The following is a 19,086-nucleotide window of genomic DNA, read 5'->3' as shown; positions in this document are numbered from 1 at the left end:
CTCTGTTGGATTTGCAAGTCATCTGACGTCTTGAACCTTCTGGCCCTGCTTCACAAGAAGGAAAACAATTTAGGAGATTTTACTGAGCATCTGAACTGGTTTAAAGGTCTGAAGCAGGGCCAGACCCGTTTCACATGGTTTCAAAGCAGCAGGATCAGTTAAGGATCTTGAGCTGAACAGATTTCCCAGCTAGGTTAGGTTGAGGCAGTAAAAGCCATGCAGGTAAAACTGCCATTTGCACACAGATCATGAACAACAATTCCTCAATCTAGATCTTTCACAAGGAGGCTTTTTGTCCACAAAACAGTTCCCAGATCAGCATTTCCAAGAGGATGTGTGTGTCACATCAGTTGGTGTCTGCAAGTCAGATGGTGAAGACTGTGTAATCTCTAATCCCTTAATCCTCTGTCTGCATCCACAATTCTGTGATTAAGGCATGAAACCCAGAAGCGTAGGGTTTTTTTCTAAGAAGAGTTTCAGGGGAAGATCTGGTTCAAGTGCTTCTGCAGTGCCTTCAGGAAATCAGATTAATCTAAACATCTCTTTTTTACAATTCTATTGATTGTGTTTTTAGTGAAAGGGAGAATGTCTTGGCTGGATGATGTGCCCATTAAAATCCCTCTGGGCTTCCTTGGAGATGTCAAAGAGGAGGTAGAACTCGTCACAGCTCCAGAAATCCTTGTGCCAGACTATCTAAAGATCCTTCAGGAAACAGAGGTTGGAGAAAGTTTGGTACATTTTGGTGAACTACAAAAATTTTTTGTCATGACCTACTAGCCAAGCCACTTGTATTAATTTTTGTTGGGTTGGTATTGATATTGTAAGCTGTTACTATTTACATTTACGGCAGTTTGACACTGATGGGCCATTTCTTTTAGAAAAGGGCCTTCTAAATGCCACCGTTGGATTTTTAACCTTCTTATTGCTTGGAGGCCTGAAGTCTTTGGCTAAGCTATGTACTGTTTATGTAGCTTGCTAATCTTTACAGAGTGATGTCACTCAAGTTAGCTACATGCAATTTACCTACAACATTAGCAAGTGATTCTTGGGGTTTGTTTGAGTTGTTAGTACAATATATATATAGAACCTGTCCCAGGTACAATGGGCACAAAGTAGGGATATACCCTAGTTGGGATGCCAGTTCATTGCAGGGCAACACACATGCAAATTTATACACTCGTTCACAACTAGAGACAATTTAGCATAGCCAGTTCACCTCCGGGCAAGTTTTGGAAAGGTTGGAGGAAACCAGAGAACCCCAAAAAATCTCATGTGGACAGACAGAACTGTGGATGTGAAGAAGAAGAAAGAAGAAACCTTTATTTGTCACATGCACACTTCAAGCACAGTGAGGTTCATCCTCTGCATTTAACCTATCTGAAGCAGTGAACACACACCCAGAGCAGTGGGCAGCCACACTACAGCACCTGGGGAGCAGTCAGGGGTTAAGTACCTTGCTCAAGGGCACTTCAGCCCAAAGCCGCCCCACGTTAACCTAACTGTATGTCTTTGAACTGTGGTGGAAACTGGAGCACCCGGAGGAAACCCACGCTGACATAGGGAGAACATGCAAACTCTTCACAGAAAGGTCCCCACCAGCCGCTGGGCTTGAACCCAGAACCTTCTTGCTGTGAGGTGACAGTGCTAGCCACTACACCACCGTGCCTCCAACGTTTTGGAAAGGTTGGAGGAAACCAGAGAACCCAGAAAAATCTCACGTGGACAGACAGAACTGTGGATGTGAGGCAGCAAGACTACCCACTGCACAACAATGCCACCTTAGATGCACACCTGTTATATTGCATTACTTGTACTAACTCTCTGGGTGTGTTGTTTGCATATTTTTAAGGGTTTATTCATTATACACATTCTCAAGATCTTACCTAGGGCCCCACAGAACCACACAGACAGTCCAACTCTGCATATCTGTAAACAGATATCTGTGATTTCAAGTCATGGCCAAAAGACAGTCCTATCAGTCTCTTTTAACTAAATTATGTCATCCTTCAGGACTTTAAAATTAATTTCTCAAAGGATGTTGTTCTTGGAAATGCTCTTCCAGACTCTGATCGCTCAGGCTTCACTGTTGGATCAGTGTAAATTGAACGAGAACATCTGCTGGCACCAACGGTTTGTTCCTTTTAATTTAATTATCACTAAGCACTAGCAGCATTATGGGAAAACCGATGGATCACTCATCATATGCTGATATGCTGGCAATGCAGTGACCTTTATTTACCTTAGAGGCATATCATCAACATGGCAGCCAACTTGCTGTTGGCAAGTTTGTTCAAATGGAAAAACTGCTCAGAACACAAGGTTCAAGTCAGCATCGCAACACAAAACCTTCCATTTAAAAAGGCTGTTGGCAGACAACTATTGTTCATATCAGAAAGTGTTGAGCTTTTTTGACAAAATATCAACAATTCAGTTCAGATGCTTTGCCATTAATGTGAGTGGAGAGCCAATCTCATCTATTATCTAATCTGAAATGAGCTTGTGGGAGCCTTTTATGGAAAAGGCAGTGCTGCATTTCATTCAAGTTCCCTTTCATACTTTCCTTTGTCCATCCAGAACCAATATTTCATGTCTCTTTATGTTAAGTGGGAATGAATGAACAAGACTGTTGAGATTGGCTGGAGTTTTGACTTGCCCCTTGAATGACTTTCTGATGGCTGAGAGAACCTCAATAGTGATTACAGAAATATAGTTTGTGTCCAGTGGGATTCATATTGCATTACAGCGTATCTTAGATCCATGCTGTGTTATATACTCTGGCAGTTTGACAGAATGCAAACAGGAAATTGCATGAATTACTTCATTCACCATTTCAAACATCAGACGTCTGGGCTACTTGAAATATTTTTCAATGGTGGGGATGAAATTTTTAACTATATGTTGAGTTTCACTTCTGCTGTAAACAGTTTATGTATATAAGCCTGAGTTATCGTTGATTTAAAAGTATGAGGTAGTGTCAATGATATGCAAAGGTTCCCCTGTTTTGTCTCTTGTACTGACAGTTTGATTTCAGTCTTGAGAAGTGGGTTCTGATGGGTGTGCAGGGTGGCTACAGTGTGCCGAATGCACTCCACCCAAACATGCCCTCTAAGGTGGCAGCAACTTGCCCTCCATACTGGATGCTGTTCAGCAGTCCTCAGCAGAGCAGACTGGCTAGCCGCTGGAGCAGTGACTTCTGGGAGCCCAATCCTCGGCGACGCAGCCACAGTCTTAATGCAGCTCACTTCCATGTTATGAATGACCGAGTTAAGTTCAACATTTCCAATTCGGATGATGACTCTTCTGATAATGAAGAGGCTTCTTTCACAAGACCAAAATGGAACAATTCAGCCTTAAGAAGACAAGAGTTAGACGTGAAAGATGTGCCCTCTCACTGCTCTTCACACTTCCTCCCACACCCACCTTCACAGTGCTCCAGCATCCTACAGTGCTCTTTCCCAAATTCGGAAGCACAAGGAAGGAACTTATGGAAAATCAAGAACCGTGATGACTCATTTCATGAACTTTCAGTAAGCCAACAACGTTTGACCCTTGGGAACACAACTCCCATCATGCAGGTTAGAAAAATGCATCTTCAAGTCAGCTTCAAATGTTTTTAATCAAATTTTGGTGATTTATTTTTGATTGAATTATTATTTAATGGTCACCCATACTTGAACATCACATCCTTCCAAAGCATTGTTGATTTTTGCATAGATTTCCTTATCAGTTAGACACACTTTCTCCTGATCCATGTTCTTTAAAGGTTTGATTCTGTAATAGTTGCCCTTATAATACAAACACTGGCTGCATCATAAGTAGCTTTAACCAGCAGTACCTATGAGACTAGGATATTTTTAGTCGCCAGAATGAGCTATTCAAATGGCCCTGTGCTAAATTTATTTATTGCTGGGGTTAACCGTTAGGCTATTTGTGGCTAGGAGTGTTAGCTATTAACAGTGCTGACTTTTAGGTGATCTCATTCTCTCAGTGACATCTCCCAGCTATTTTCACTTCTTTATCAATCCACATTTCTTAGCTGTCCCTAAAGATCGAAGTGGCTAATAATAACCAGTGTAAAGACTTTTCCTGGAATATGCCCAAGTTGCCACAAGTTGCTTTGGATTAGCACATGGAAAGGGTCATTAAATGCCTTTCTCACCAAGGCTAAGTTTCAAGGTCAACATTGAGGTAAACTATCAACTATCGCAGTCCATGGCATGACATCACCTACATGCTATGTCCCATACACAGAGTACTGTATAATTTCGCTGCAGGTTGAGTTAATTAGGAAAATAACAGATTTATTCCATTAAAGTGTAAAGAAAAATAAAAGAAAGCAACAGAATCATAAAAACACAATACCAGTTTAAAATCTCCCACTCACATGACCATACAGGTTTTGTTGAACACGGTGTTCAGGTTAAACATACACTGATCAGCCATAACATTAAAACCATTAAAGTGAATAACATTGATGATCTCATTACAGTGGCACCTGTCAGGGGGTGGGATATATTAGACAGCAAGAGAACAATCAGTTCTTGAAGCTGATGTGTTGGAAGCAGGAAAAATGGGCAAGCATAAGGATCTGAGTGACTTTGACAAGGGCCAAATTGAGATGGGTAGATGACTGGGTCTGAGCATCTCCAAAATGGCACATCTTGTGGGGTGTTCCTGGTATGCAGTGGTTAGTACCGACCAAAAGTGGTCCAAGGAAGGACAAACGGTGAACCGGTGAGAGGGTCATGGGTGTCGAAGGCTCGTTGACTTGCATGGGGCACGAAGGCTAGCCCATATGGTCCAATCCCACAGAAGAGCTACTGTAGCACAAACCACTGAAAAAGTTAATGCTGACACCTTTGTGTTTTAGCCACCATTAACTTTTTCAGCAGTTTGTGCTATAGTAGCTCTTCTGTAGGGTTGGACCATATGGGCTAGCCTTCGTGCCCCATGCGAATTAATGAGCCTTCGACACCCATGACCCTGTCGCTGGTCATCTAGCCATCACAATTTGGCCCTTGTCAAAGTCACTCAGATTCTTACGCTTACCCATTCTTCCTGCTTCCAACACATCAACTTCAAGAACTGACTGTTTTCTTGCTGCCTAATACTGTATATCCCACCCCCTGACAGGTGCCAATGTAACGAGATAATCAATGTTATCCACCTCACCTGTCAGTGGTCATAATGTTATGGCTGATCAGTGTACATAGCAGTAATAGGGCCATTTTAAAATAGGCACATTTAATTGTAAATACAACTAATTAAAGTTGAAAGAATAAAATAAAAAGTAGCACTTCAGCAGTGTCACATACATTTTTCGATTGTGAATTTCTTGGCAACAGTGCAGTTTCCTTTCTTCTCCTCTGTCACGGAAACTGACTTTCCAAACCAGTGTTTTCCCTTCAGTCACCAGGCCTGAACTCCAACATGCCCCTGACCCCTACACGGTCCCTTGATTCCCATGCAACAGTCCATGACTCCTCTGTGGAACTGCTCTCAGCTCTCAGCCCTGAAGAACAGCAGCTCTTGGAGGCCGTGACGGAGCATGGATACCCTTTACGGACAGCCATCATTGCCCTGCAGAAAACAGGCCATCGGAGCCCAGAGCAGGTTGGTGGAGTCTGAGGAGTAATGGTTTATTAACAATGGATTAACATACAAGAATTAATTTCAAACCTGGAGCTGCAGTATGAAATACATATACGTGTGCTAAAGGATGTCTCATCTCATTATCTCTAGCCACTTTATCCTGTTCTACAGGGTCGCAGGCAAGCTGGAGCCTATCCCAGCTGACTACGGGCGAAAGGCGGGGTACACCCTGGACAAGTCGCCAGGTCATCACAGGGCTGACACATAGACAACCATTCACACTCATGGTCAATTTAGAGTCACCAGTTAACCTAACCTGCATGCCTTTGGATGTGGGGGAAACCGGAGCACCCGGAGGAAACCCACGCGGACACGGGGAGAACATGCAAATTCCACACAGAAAGGCCCTCGCCGGCCACGGGGCTCGAACCCGGACCTTCTTGCTGTGAGGCGACAGCGCTAACCACTACACCACTGTGCTGCTGCTAAAGGATGTAAGATTTTATAATTTTATTCTCTTGGGTTACAATTGCATTGTCCTACCAATTTGTGGAAAAATGGTTGGCAATGTGGATTGTGCCGCATGGTATTCCACAGTGATGGATGCTAAGTTGTATGCCTAGGTAGAAATGACACCAATAGTAGAGTGATATGTAATTATGTTTCTGGATATTTGAGAATTATTTAAAAAACATGGTCACCAACAGGGATAATCTGGCAGTACTGAGATTTAACTTCCTAACCTTCTGGTCACAAGTGTATAGCTATGGAGGCGAAAGAAGAAGCCTTTATTTGTCCCATGCACACTCAAGCACAGTGAAATCCATCCTCTGCATTTAACCCATCTGAAGCAGTGAACAGACGAATGCACATACACAAGTGAGCAATGAACACACACACATACCCAGAGCAGTGGGCAGCTATGCTACAGCGCCTGGGGAGCAGTTGGGGGTTAGGTGCCTTGCTCAAGGGCACTTCAGCCCAAGGCTGCCCCATGTTAACCTACCCGCATGTCTTTGAACTGTGGAGCACCCAAAGGAAACCCATGCACACACGGGGAGAACATGCAAACTCCACACAAAGGCCCCCGTTGGCTGCTGGGCTCGAACCCAGAACCTTTTTGCTGTGAGGTGACTGTGTTAACCACTACACCACCATGCTGCCAGGAATGGCATTACATTAACATAAGGTTCACGTTAATGTAAATGTCATGTGTAATCATTGGGATGAGACACCATGAAATTGTAAGAGTGATAGAATGGTACGACATTGTCAAAATTGAAGCCAGATTTTAACTGAAGCTCGGTAGAGTCTCTCTTGGGTGTTTTTGGAATATAAACACCAGCATAACCAGTTATTAGGTTTGCAGGATGTGGTATACATCCCTGCTATGATAGTTATGGTGTTGCCAGTCTTCATAGGCTTGGCTTAAATGACCCAATATGTCTTTGGGAACTCTTTTGAATAATAATTTCCCACTGTTCCTACTGAGCATCCATTGTGGTCTTAAAAATTCTAACTTTCCATTCTAACTCAGCCATTGTCACAAACCTTGCTCAAACATTTATGGAATCAGTTAACTTGTAACCAAGTATCATTTTCAGAATTATGGGCAAATGTGCACAAAGATACAATTCATGGTATTATAAAAATGCTGTTTGACATCTTTTGACTATCTTAAGACATTTGGCCCCAGTCAGATATACTGCTTAAAGAGAGAGATTTATTATACTGTCCTCATTTTGACCTCATTAGATTCATGTTTCTAGTCTTGATATCATATGGTACAGACTACCAAAATCCATTACTGTGAGTAAATTCTCACAGTAACACATGGAAATTGAAGGCATTTTTTCTGCAGTGAAGACATTAATCAAACATACCATGCACTGAGAGGCTCTGGTTGAAATTATGGATTCTCTGAGGTGACTGGCAGAGTACTATTTTGTGAGTAGCGCAGCCCTGAAAAAAAATCGTACTATGCCAGTCACCGCAGAGAATCCATAATTACTGGTGCCTCTCAGTGCATGGTATATTTGCTTTATATTCTTCATCGAAAAATTCCAAACTAAGTGTTAAGATGGAATCTTGGCATAAACTCACTGGAGGCAGCCATGTTTGTTGTTTACATCTGAGTGACTTTAGAGCCGTGCGTGTGCAATGTACCATGCTGTCGCCTGCTTCGGTAGGCATGATCATGATATGTAGATCTACACACAGAATTGCTCGCGGAGCCACAGCTGTGACTCAAGTCAGCCGTATAACTTGAAATTGTGGCGTCAGTTCATGGTATATCCAGGATGCACTATAACTGACTCACACCATATCCATTTTTAAAAATTTTTGACATCACAAGGGGGCGGCACGGTGGTGTAGTGGTTAGCGCTGTTGCCTCACAGCAAGAAGGTCCGGGTTCGAGCCCCATGGCCGGCGAGGGCCTTTCTGTGTGGAGTTTGCATGTTCTCCCCGTGTCCGCGTGGGTTTCCTCCGGGTGCTCCGGTTTCCCCCACAGTCCAAAGACATGCAGGTTAGGTTAACTGGTGACTCTAAATTGACCGTAGGTGTGAATGTGAGTGTGAATGGTTGTCTGTGTCTATGTGTCAGCCTTGTGATGACCTGGCGACTTGTCCAGGGTATACCCTGCCTTTCGCCCACAGTCAGCTGGGATAGGCTCCAGCTTGCCTGCGACCCTGTAGACTAGAGGTTTTCGACCCACGTGACCATTGCCATGTCAACAAGTAGACGGCGCCATTTTGACGGTCACAAATATGGCGACTACCGGTAGCGATACACTGTTGATCATGACGAAGTCTCATTGTCGAGTATTTTATCCGGCCTAGATGACGCGAGTAAGAAGCGATATCACCAGAAAATCAATGATGCTGGTGTACGTGATCCGTACACGTTACCAGGCTATCTTTTTCTGGCTTTGCACCGCTGCAGCGCGGGTGATCTTCCTGACCTACAGTCAGGCGTGTGGGAAATACCAGGGAAAAAACATAAAAGAAAAAGGAGCGAGATGCAGAAAACACCTTCACTATCCAGCGACGTAGGGCATTTACAGGGCGAGCAGAGGGAGAGGTATTTGCAAAAATTGAGGTTAGCAGGCTTAGAGAACGACGTTTACCTGCTTCCACCAGGATTGTTCACTGACGTATGGAAGTACACGAAGCCCTCGTCTTTACCTGACTTCGGCCCACATGATCTGTATACCTATGTCGTTAAAAACCAGGCTGGGTAACATGCCTACATCAGCGGGTCGTCCCTGGAGCCGGTGGTCGCCATCTTATTACAGCTAAGGTTTGTTCACATTTTCATTTACTTTTGGTCCTCAGGATAAACAAAATGTTATTAAATGTCATTGAAATAACTTCTTAGTCTGTTGAGACATGGCCCGTTATAAATTTGCTGTTACCAGGCAATGACCAAGAACTGTATTATTAGGGTCGGTGTAGTTGTAGCAGTGCACTAGCAGCTAGCTGTTAGCACTAGTTAATGTCAACAACGTAGCTGGTATGTTACTGTAGCAATGTTTACGTTCAGTCATTTGGATGACTGTTAAAACCTTTCAGTCTCAAGTTTTTCCTTTGCTGTATTTACTAGTTTACTGAGCTAGCGCGCTCGGGCAGGCTGGGAGCGAGCGCGCTTGCTCCCAGCCTGCCCGAGCTAGCGCGCTCGCTCCCAGCCTGCCAGAGCGCGCTAGCTCAGTAAACTAGTAAATACAGTAAAGGAAAAACTTGAGACTGAAAGGTTTTAACAGTCATCCAAATGACTGAACGTAAACATTGCTACAGTAACATACCAGCTACTATGTTGTTGACATTAGCTAGCTTGACCTTCAAAATGGCGGACACCGGGGCGTCACGTGACCTGTGACGTCACGTCGAAATCCTCTGTAGAACAGGATAAAGCGGCTAGAGATGATGAGATGAGACATCACAAGGTACAATTGACCTCAAATTTTAACAGCATGTGTGGAAACCGGCCAAACTTTTATGTTTAATGTTTTTTGTTTTTATCTTTTTAGGTATAGAAATGTCATTCACTGGAAAAGAAAAGGCGTTTTGTGTGTTGGAGTACGCTCGAACACAGTCAAACAAGACTGTGCAGCGTATATTTATGAGAGAATTCTCTAAAAATGCACCAACTGCGATGCAGATTTGGACATGGCACAAAAAGTTAAGAGGAAGGCTGGGTTAGGGTTAGGCGTGCATATTGAAAATTTGTGAAATCGTTCATGGAATCCACATACGGTACTTTTTTTTTTTTTTTTTGAATTTCTCATTCAGATTTTGAGGAATAAATCTTATATTGCTCAACATTAAGCCTGTTCAGTTTCATTTGACTTTGTAATTTCTGGGATAGTTACATCTCAAATTAATATCTAATTTTTTGAAACACCCTGTATATATTCTACTGCTGCTAGATGTTTTGTTTTACTTACCTGTTCCTTCACTGTGCATTTCAATGAAGCTCCTTTTTCAGGAAATAATATCTGGTTTCAAGTACTTTAATCTAATTCTGGTCATGATGAATGTGTACAAATAGCATACCACAGCAAAATAAATACCATATCTCCCTGAAATTTCCACCAGCAGCTGCATTAACTATTCTCAGTGCCACAGAGGATGGTAATGAGTAATAAGAAAGGAAAAAAAAAACAGTGAAAATGGTAAAACAAGCTTAACAGTGTAGCTAAATTTGAGGAAAGTTATTTATAATATAACTGTAGCTTTGTGGTAGTAGCATTGTTCTGGTTAGGACAGGTTTAAAGGAACTGTTTTTAATTTAACTTGAACCTTCTGCTGCCTGTGAAGTGAACTGCAATTCCAATGAAATGTTGATCATTCCCATCCCTTCCACCTCCTCTATTGAAACTACCTCATCAGTTGTGAAACGGATATCAAAATCCTTCCCATGCCATAAGGCACATCGGGTGGCGCCAATCTTCGTTTCTTTAGCCCTTGGCCTCTCACCTATTACATAACTAGGGTTACAGTGGGGAGCTAGTCCTCTGGTAACCGCAAGAGTTTGATTCCCTACTCACATCTTTATTGCAGCATGCCTCACCAGATGGCAGTAGGTAAAAAAATTTTATGATGGTTTTTGGTCTGACCCAACCACGAGTACAACTCACGATTTCCCAGTCAAGAGGCGGACACGCTAACCACTCGACCAACTTGCAGTAAACAGATATAAACCCAATCAATTTGGTGATTTGTCAGTTTTTGTAATGAAATACTGGCTGCCAAAATGTCCATCAAAACTTAGAGCAGCACTTCCCCACTCTACAGGCAAAGCTTTCAAATGTTTAAATTGCCTAATAAAAATAAATTTATAACAAGAAACGTAATTAACAGAACCAAGTGAATTACTTCCTTACCAGTGCTGGTAGGAACAAATATCAGTCAAATGAAGAGGACAACAAGAGTCTGATTTGTCAAATGCAGTGACATTTACTTCAGGAGATGAAACTAAGGTGGATGATGCTGATAATCAAAGTGGAAATTAATTTCCTATTGTAAACTTAAATTCTTTAAAAATTTTGCAGTAACATTGGTCCCGTCCCCCCCCATAAGTAGATTAGGCTATAAATATAAAGGTAGGTGGGGCAACTTTTGGAATTCAAATGAAATCTTTAAATACAATTTTCTCCTTTTCACCTTTGGATTGGAGGTCATGAGATTTTAAAATGCTAAAACTTGACATTTGATTGAGAGAAACATACTTCAGTGCAGTAAAGTCTGTACATTTCAAAATTATTTATGAAGAAAAGGGTAATATTTGATATGAGTGGTTTTCCCGTTCCACATTACCCAGATAATTAAGAATTACCCAGATGTACACTATGGTATATGATGCCTATTGTACATTATAAGTATGTGGACATATGACCATCATACCCATATCTGTTGCCATAAAGTTGGAGGCTTGCAGTTTTCTAGAATGTCTTTATATGCTATAGAATGATGATTCAAACCTGTTCCAGCATGACAATGCCCCTTTGCACACACCAAGGTTCATGAAGACATGGGTTGCCAATGATGGAGTGGAAGAACTCAAGTGGCCTGTACAAAGCTCTGACCTCAACCCCACTGAAAATCTTTGGGATGATTTGAAAAGCAAACTGCACCTCAGACCTCCTCACCCAACATTAGTGCCTGATCTCACTAATACTCTTATGGCTGAATGAGCATAAATCCCCTCAGCCACACTCCAAAATCAAGTGGAAAGCCTTCTAAGAAGAGTGGAGGCTGTTGTAGCAGCAAGGGGTGGATCAACTCCATGTGAATGGCCGTAGTTTTGAATGGGATGGGATGAACAACATGCACATGGGTGTGATAGTCAGTTGTCTACATTTCAGTGGGTTTTTTCCCCACCCCCCTCCTCTCTCTCTCTCTCTCGGGTAACTGTGAAATTTATATGATCATTAGGTCTGGGATCTCATCTCATTATCTCTAGCTGCTTTATCCTTCTACAGGGTCGCAGGCAAGCTGGAGCCTATCCCAGCTGACTACGGGCGAAAGGCGGGGTACACCCTGGACAAGTCGCCAGGTCATCACAGGGCTGACACATAGACACAGACAACCATTCACACTCACATTCACACCTATGGTCAATTTAGAGTCACCAGTTAACCTAACCTGCATGTCTTTGGACTGTGGGGGAAACCGGAGCACCCAGAGGAAACCCACGCGGACACGGGGAGAACATGCAAACTCCACACAGGAAGGCCCTCGCCGGCCACGGGGCTTGAACCCGGACCTTCTTGCTGTGAGGCGACAGCGCTAACCACTACACCACCATGCCGCCAAAGAAAACATGTATTTAGCATTTTTGGAAGAGATACCCAGTTTTTGTAATGGGCAGTGATAAAGCAGGGAGAGTTTTCAGAACCGAGGAGTTTGTGGATTTTCAGCAACATGACAAGCTGCATTTTTTGTCTAATAAACTTCAAGAGAAAAAAACGAGGCTGTTTGGAGCTGTTAAAACATAAAAGCGCATTTTGTAAATGTCAACATGTTTGCACCATTAAACATACTTTTAATCCATTTGAAAGTTATGATACGTTCTTTAATAAATAGAATGTTGTAATTGTTGGCAAAATGATATAGTATAAGAGGAATGAAACACTTTGACATCATCAACAATCGACATCACACCTCACCACTGTTGATTATTACATGCCCCAAAGTTTTTTATTACTTATTACTGTTATTGTTGTTATGCTGGGTAACAGTGTTGCAATGTAACCAGATAAATGGACATTTTCCTACAGATCTTGAGTTACCTGGTGGCATGTGACCATTTGTGTGAACTTGGCTATGCTGAAACTCAAGTAGAGGAAGCTCTGGAGATGTTTCAGAACTGTGAGACGAAGGTAATAATTTTTTCAGTATCATAAATTGAAAACAGATCTTTTATTATTATTACAGTTTCCAATGTGTAATATAGTTTCAAATGTGGTTTACATTTTGTTTTGAAAAAATTAGGCGGAATATATAAAGTATATACTGTGTGTGTGTGTACACTTGTATATGCCGCAAAAGCCATAATATTACTTGAATTCAGCTCTTTACCAGTTGCTGTACCTAATTTAAGACAGTTGTTAACAGTCATCTCTGTTTTTGTTAGTTGTGGTGTTGAAACAGATCTTTTTGTCGGTTTTAGGCCGAGGAGTTTCTCCACCTCCTCACTCAGTTTCATGAAATGGGTTTTCAGCAGAATGATATCAAAGAAGTCTTGCTAATGAATGGGAACCACCGGGATCGTGCCCTGGAGGATCTCATGATGCATGTCACCTGATCAACTCAGCCATACAATACATTTTTGTATATTGATGTTGGCGTACAGTTACAGCTGTGGCCTTGATGGAAGCACTGTGCACTGCACATGTATGGAAGAAAATTCTCCATGCTCGACATATACCATTAGGGATATGTTTTCGTTCCTTTTTTTTTTTCAAACATATTTATTGGTTTAATATCAATTTTCAGTTGTGATATAAACATTTTTCGAATCAGGACATAGAGTATATATATATATATATATATATATATATATATATATATATATATATACAGTGGTGCTTGAAAGTTTGTGAACCCTTTAGAATTTTCTATATTTTTGCATAAATGACCTAAAACATCAGATTTTCACACAAGCCCTAAAAGTAGATAAAGAGAACCCAGTTAAACAAATGAAACAAAAATATTATACTTGATCACTTATTTATTGAGGAAAATGATCCAATATTACATATCTGTGAGTGGCAAAAGTATGTGAACCTCTAGGATTAGCAGTTAATTTGAAGGTGAAATTAGAGTCAGGTGTTTTCAATCAGTGGGATGACAATCAGGTGTGAGTGGGCACCCTGTTTTATTTAAAGAACAGGGATCTATCAAAGTCTGATCTTCACAACATGTTTGTGGAAGTGTATCATGGCACAAACAAAGGAGATCTCTGAGGACCTCAGAAAAAGCGTTGTTGATGCTCATCAGGCTGGAAAAAGCTACAAAACCATCTCTAAAGAGTTTGGACTCCACCAATCCACAGTCAGACAGATTGTGTACAAATGGAGGGAATTCAAGACCATTGTTACCCTCCCCAGGAGTGGTCGGCCAACAAAGATCACTCCAAGAGCAAGGCGTGTAATAGTGGGCAAGGTCACAAAGGACCCCAGGGTAACTTCTAAGCAACTGAAGGCCTCTCTCACATTGGCTAATGTTAATGTTCATGAGTCCACCATCAGGATAACACTGAACAACAATGGTGTGCATGACAGGGTTGCAAGGAGAAAGCCACTGCTCCTCAAAAAGAACATTGCTGCTCGTCTGCAGTTTGCTAAAGATCATGTGGACAAGCCAGAAGGCTATTGGAAAAATGTTTTGTGGATGGATGAGACCAAAATAGAACTTTTTGGTTTAAATGAGAAGTGTTATGTTTGGGGAAAGGAAAACACTGCATTCCAGCATAAGAACCTTATCCCATCTGTGAAACATGGTGGTGGTAGTATCATGGTTTGGGCCTGTTTTGCTGCATCTGGGCCAGGACAGCTTGCCATCATTGATGGAACAATGAATTCTGAATTATACCAGTGAATTCTAAAGGAAACTGTCAGGACATCTGTCTATGAACAGAATCTCAAGAGAAGGTGGGTCATGCAGCAAGACAACGTCCCTAAGCACACAAGTCGTTCTACCAAAGAATGGTTAAAGAAGAATAAAGTTAATGTTTTGGAATGGCCAAGTCAAAGTCCTGACCTTAATCCAATCGAAATGTTGTGGAAGGACCTGAAGCAAGCAGTTCATGTGAGGAAACCCATCACCATCCCAGAGTTGAAGCTGTTCTGTACAAAGTAATGGGCTAAAATTCCTCCAAGCCGGTGTGCAGGACTGATCAACAGTTACCAGCAATGTTTAGTTGCAGTTATTGCTGCACAAGGGGCTCACACCAGATACTGAAAGCAAAGGTTCACATACTTTTGCCACTCACAGATATGCAATATTCGATCATTTTCCTCAATAAATAAATGACTATAAATAAATATAATATTTTTTCTCATTTGTTTAACTGGGTTCTCTTTATCTACTTGTGTGAAAATCTGATGATGTTTTAGGTCATATTTATGCAGAAATATAGAAAATTCTAAAGGGTTCACAAACTTTCAAGCACCACTGTAAGTTTATTTCATTTATCAGTGTAATCATATCATGAGGTGTCTTCATGCACAAAGTGAGTGTGATTTATTTAAAATGGGCTTGTTATTCTTGATGAAACGTTCACAGATAAGCTTTTCAGTCACTCTTGGGATAGAAGATAATTAAAATGGACCGTTTGCCAAACACTGGGTTGGCAATGCATGATTAATTGGGGGGAATGATCACTGTTTCTGCTTCTAATTCACTGCCTGGAAGAAAATGTGGGCTTTCAACAAGTTTAACCAGCTCCTTCATTTGTCATGTTGTTGGGATATTTAAAATATTTCTTCACACAAAGAAAGAAGGAAAGAAATTTCTGTTCAGCCTACATAAACAGTTATGAACTGTTTAGAGTAATAACAGTCTCCAGTAATGTAAGAGATGTTTGCTTTGTTAATGGACTAATCATCAATATAATGTATTAACTGATGCTTGCATGAATCTTTAGCCATATGTGGCATTTAGCACAAATTAAAAAGTAATTTTATGTATTTATTTATTTTGAGGATTGCATCATTTGAGTAGAAGTTAAAAGGAGGTCCTTTCACATGGGAGACTACAGTGTTGAAATGTTTTGTTGTTGATTCTTCAATGATCCTATCTGTCTTTTCATCTCAACATTTCTCTGGCACGGACAAACTAGCGTCCAGTCTTACAGAATTATTTTTAGGGTGATGACGTTTTGTTGATGCTCAGTTGTAGCCCTAGAAACAAAACTTGCATGAAGAGCAGCCTTATGTAAATTACTTGATTTTTGGTAGTCTGATCAAAATGATCTCCATTTAGGTTCAGTCATGCAGTCATTTGTCCATTAACAGAACACATTTTATTTATATCTATCTATAGCTATAGCTATAATCTGTAAATTCTTTATTCATTGTCTTTTCTTCATATTCTGTAACCACTTTTTTTTTTTGTGATCTGGAGCCTATCCTGGAAAGACCAGGTACAGGGTGGAAATGCATCCTGGATAGAATGCTAGTCCATTGCAGGGCACAATGCACACACATTCACATACAGGGGTAATTTAGAATAGCCAAATCTAATAGTATGTTTTGGGAGCTGGGAGGGAACCAGAGGGCCCCCATGAGGACATGCAAAACTCCACACAGACAGTAACACAAATCACGTACATGGAAACATGGCTAAATTTATTTTAGTCATATTGTAGAAGCACCATGCCTTGGTTAAACCAGGGTGTATGAAAAAAATAGAAAGTCTATTATTTGGGAAAATAGATTACTTATCTGAAGTCTACAGTCTGATAAAATGCTTAGAGTGTAGTCAATAATAGCACACTACAGAAGACCTTGGAAGGACGTGAGAGGATGCAGTAAAAACTTGGCCATTTGTCAAATCTTCCTTTCCCAGAAGTTCTTTGGTTTTCTTTGGCAGTCTCAAGAGAAAAGTCCACATGGAGCCAATTCTTGGAAATCCTGTCATCTCTTTTTTTGTCCTCCATTTGCTGTCCTCAATGGCATACTCCACCGTTGCTCTGCGGTTTACCGTAAAAACAGAATCACCTCTCACCACTGCTGTGAATAAAGCTCCTTTGCTGTTTTCATACTGTCCAGGCATGGCTGTCCACTGACCTGAGGTCAGGTTATAACAGTCTATCATGCATCTCAAGAAGTCATCACATGGCCCATTCCTTATCATGTACAAATTGTCCCTGTGCGCCACCATACAATGCCCATAACTTTGACGTCTTATCAGTGTGGTCACTAGACTCCACTCATCCTTGTCAACTACGTATTCGTAGATCTCAGTAGCATCTTTTGGTTTCCACAGACAGATGAATAGCCTATCCATGGTCTTGGTGCAAGCTACAGCAGAAGCAGGTCTTGGAAGATGAGCAGCAAAGCTCCATGTGTCTGTGGACACATTGTATTTTTCTACAGATGACATAATGGATCTTTCAAACTCTCCACCAAGCACATAAAGAGAGCCTTCGTGTCCCACCAGGGTACAGTTATACCGGAGCTGTTGTGGGCTTGAAAATGTAGTCCAGGTATCTGAGGTCACATCATAACAGAAACCAGAGTCTACAACTTTATTGCTGATGTCATACACACCACCAACAATGAAGATCTTGTTATCAAGGACTGTAACCCCAGCCATGGTGGTGCTAGTGTTAAGTGGTAGGTGAGTGAGAACTTTCCAGTCATTCTCATCCTCATCGAGGTAACATACTGTCCTCATAAAGTCTTGAAGCAGCTTAATGGTGGGTGAGTGAGTCCCAATGATAACATATGTACTAGGAATAAGAGATTCAATGTAATCAGTAAGTTCCTTTGGCAGGCACTGTACGTCCTCCTTGAGGTCTTGGTACATATCACAAATGAACAAAGCTGCATTTTTGAACAGTTCCCATAAGCCATAAGTAAAAGCTGAGTGATAGATGAGGAGGCAGTTATCAGAATTAATGTTGTTTACAATATGTTTAACAAGAAGCTTCACCTGAAGGAAGGCAGCACACTCTATAGCATCAACAATTTCATCACAATCAAGGATAGGTCTCTCACCTTGAATCACCTGAAGTGCCAAAAGAAAGCCATGAGCAGTCACTACCTGAAGGCAAATTTCCTCCTGCTGGCATTCCTTCATTCCTGATTGGAAAAGCGCCCGGAAGTATTCGCAGTTGTCCTCCAGGAGGGTTTTGTCCACTGTGAAAACTCTGCCAGCTAGCCTCACTCTGACTGCTACATTTTCAGAGACTTGAGCTCGACAAACCATCATAGCAGGTTCTAACTCTGAGCCAGCACAGCTGCTAGGCTCCATCATCACAAACAGTGATTTTCATCTAAACTTCTGATGGCAATGAGATACAGATCATATCGTACATCACTGCAGTGACAGCAATGTCTAGCTTGCTCCACAGCTGAGAAAATGACAAATGTACTTGACTGAGTAAACACTGTTTATGTAGTTACAAGAATAGAATTGGCTATACATAGAAGCAAAATGCACTGCATGAGTTTCACACATCATCCATCATTGGTAACAGAGTCAGGTGTACTGAAAGCAGAGACAGGTCATTGGGACTGCAGGAGGCAGCTATTTTACTCATGATTAATCCCCTTTTGTTCTTCACAGCAATGCAAAGTATGTAAATCTGATGCATTACTTGAGGCTACAATAAAAGTGCAATAGCCAAGGTCATGCTTTGTTACATTTCAAACATACCAGCTCTCTCACACATATTCACTGAAAATAAAACCTGAACCAAGTTTTAGTTCAGTGACTGACCTCCAATAACACAAAAGTTTAAATTATGTCACCTGGTCTTTTGCCAATCTTTAACTGTTCCTATTCTTGGCTCACAGGATCCCATCTGCCTCAAGGTTCGATGTGCATTTTGACATACTTTTCTGCTCAAGACAGTTGTACAGAGTGGCCATTTGAATTACTGTAGGTTTCTTGTCAGTTCAAACCAGTCTAACCATTCTTCTCCTATCTTCCTTTCATTAACAGGGTGCTATCTATCCATCCATCCATCCATCTGTAACCGCTTATCCTGTGCAGGGTCGCAGGCAAGCTAGAGCCTATTCCAGCTGACTATGGGTGAGAGGCGGGGTACACCCTGGACAAGTTGCTAAGATCATCACAGGGCTGACATACAGAGACAAACAACCGTCCATCCATTCATCCATCCTAGTAACCTCTAGAGACTGTTCTGCGTAAGATCAGCAGTTTCTAAAATACTCAATCTAACCCATCTGGCACAAATTACCAGGTCATTGACAAAGGCTACATCCACACGACAACGGCAACGAGATGTTATTTAAAAATA

The 19,086-nt window shown here is 41.5% G+C and overlaps 2 protein-coding genes across 2 annotated transcripts; one reads left to right on the top strand and one right to left on the bottom strand.

The window, feature by feature from the left end:
• Nucleotides 1-515: 515 nt before the first annotated feature.
• On the top strand, nucleotides 516-13,398 carry ubap1lb (ubiquitin associated protein 1-like b). Its single transcript, XM_060941082.1, has 5 exons — nucleotides 516-717; nucleotides 3,021-3,575; nucleotides 5,410-5,613; nucleotides 12,872-12,973; nucleotides 13,264-13,398. The coding sequence occupies exons 1-5, from the start codon at nucleotides 586-588 to the stop codon at nucleotides 13,396-13,398; spliced, it is 1,128 nt and encodes a 375-aa protein (XP_060797065.1). The 5' UTR covers nucleotides 516-585.
• Nucleotides 5,188-18,165, bottom strand: kbtbd13a (kelch repeat and BTB domain containing 13a). The gene is made up of 2 exons (XM_060941079.1): nucleotides 16,603-18,165; nucleotides 5,188-5,624 (listed from the first exon to the last, which is right to left on the bottom strand). Exons 1-2 carry the CDS (start codon nucleotides 18,075-18,077, stop codon nucleotides 5,573-5,575), a joined length of 1,527 nt encoding a protein of 508 aa, XP_060797062.1. The 5' UTR covers nucleotides 18,078-18,165; the 3' UTR covers nucleotides 5,188-5,572.
• Between the last annotated feature and the right edge of the window lie 921 nt (nucleotides 18,166-19,086).

This window comes from Neoarius graeffei, chromosome 15, assembly GCF_027579695.1.
Source record: "Neoarius graeffei isolate fNeoGra1 chromosome 15, fNeoGra1.pri, whole genome shotgun sequence".
Classification (NCBI taxonomy): Eukaryota; Metazoa; Chordata; class Actinopteri; order Siluriformes; family Ariidae; genus Neoarius; species Neoarius graeffei.
The sequence above is the reverse complement of the archived record's forward strand: the minus strand, read 5'-3'. Positions and strand labels throughout refer to the sequence as shown.

Coding starts and splice junctions, on each gene's coding strand:
- ubap1lb (XM_060941082.1), top strand. CDS start 586: ATGTCTTGGCTGGATGATGTGCCCATTAAAATCCCTCTGGGCTTCCTT. Junction 718..3,020: donor AGATCCTTCAGGAAACAGAG/GTTGGAGAAAGT, acceptor TTGTACTGACAG/TTTGATTTCAGTCTTGAGAA. Junction 5,614..12,871: donor GCCATCGGAGCCCAGAGCAG/GTTGGTGGAGTC, acceptor ATTTTCCTACAG/ATCTTGAGTTACCTGGTGGC.
- kbtbd13a (XM_060941079.1), bottom strand. CDS start 18,077: ATGATGGAGCCTAGCAGCTGTGCTGGCTCAGAGTTAGAACCTGCTATG. Junction 5,625..16,602: donor TCCTCTCACGTCCTTCCAAG/GTCTTCTGTAGT, acceptor ATTACTCCTCAG/ACTCCACCAACCTGCTCTGG.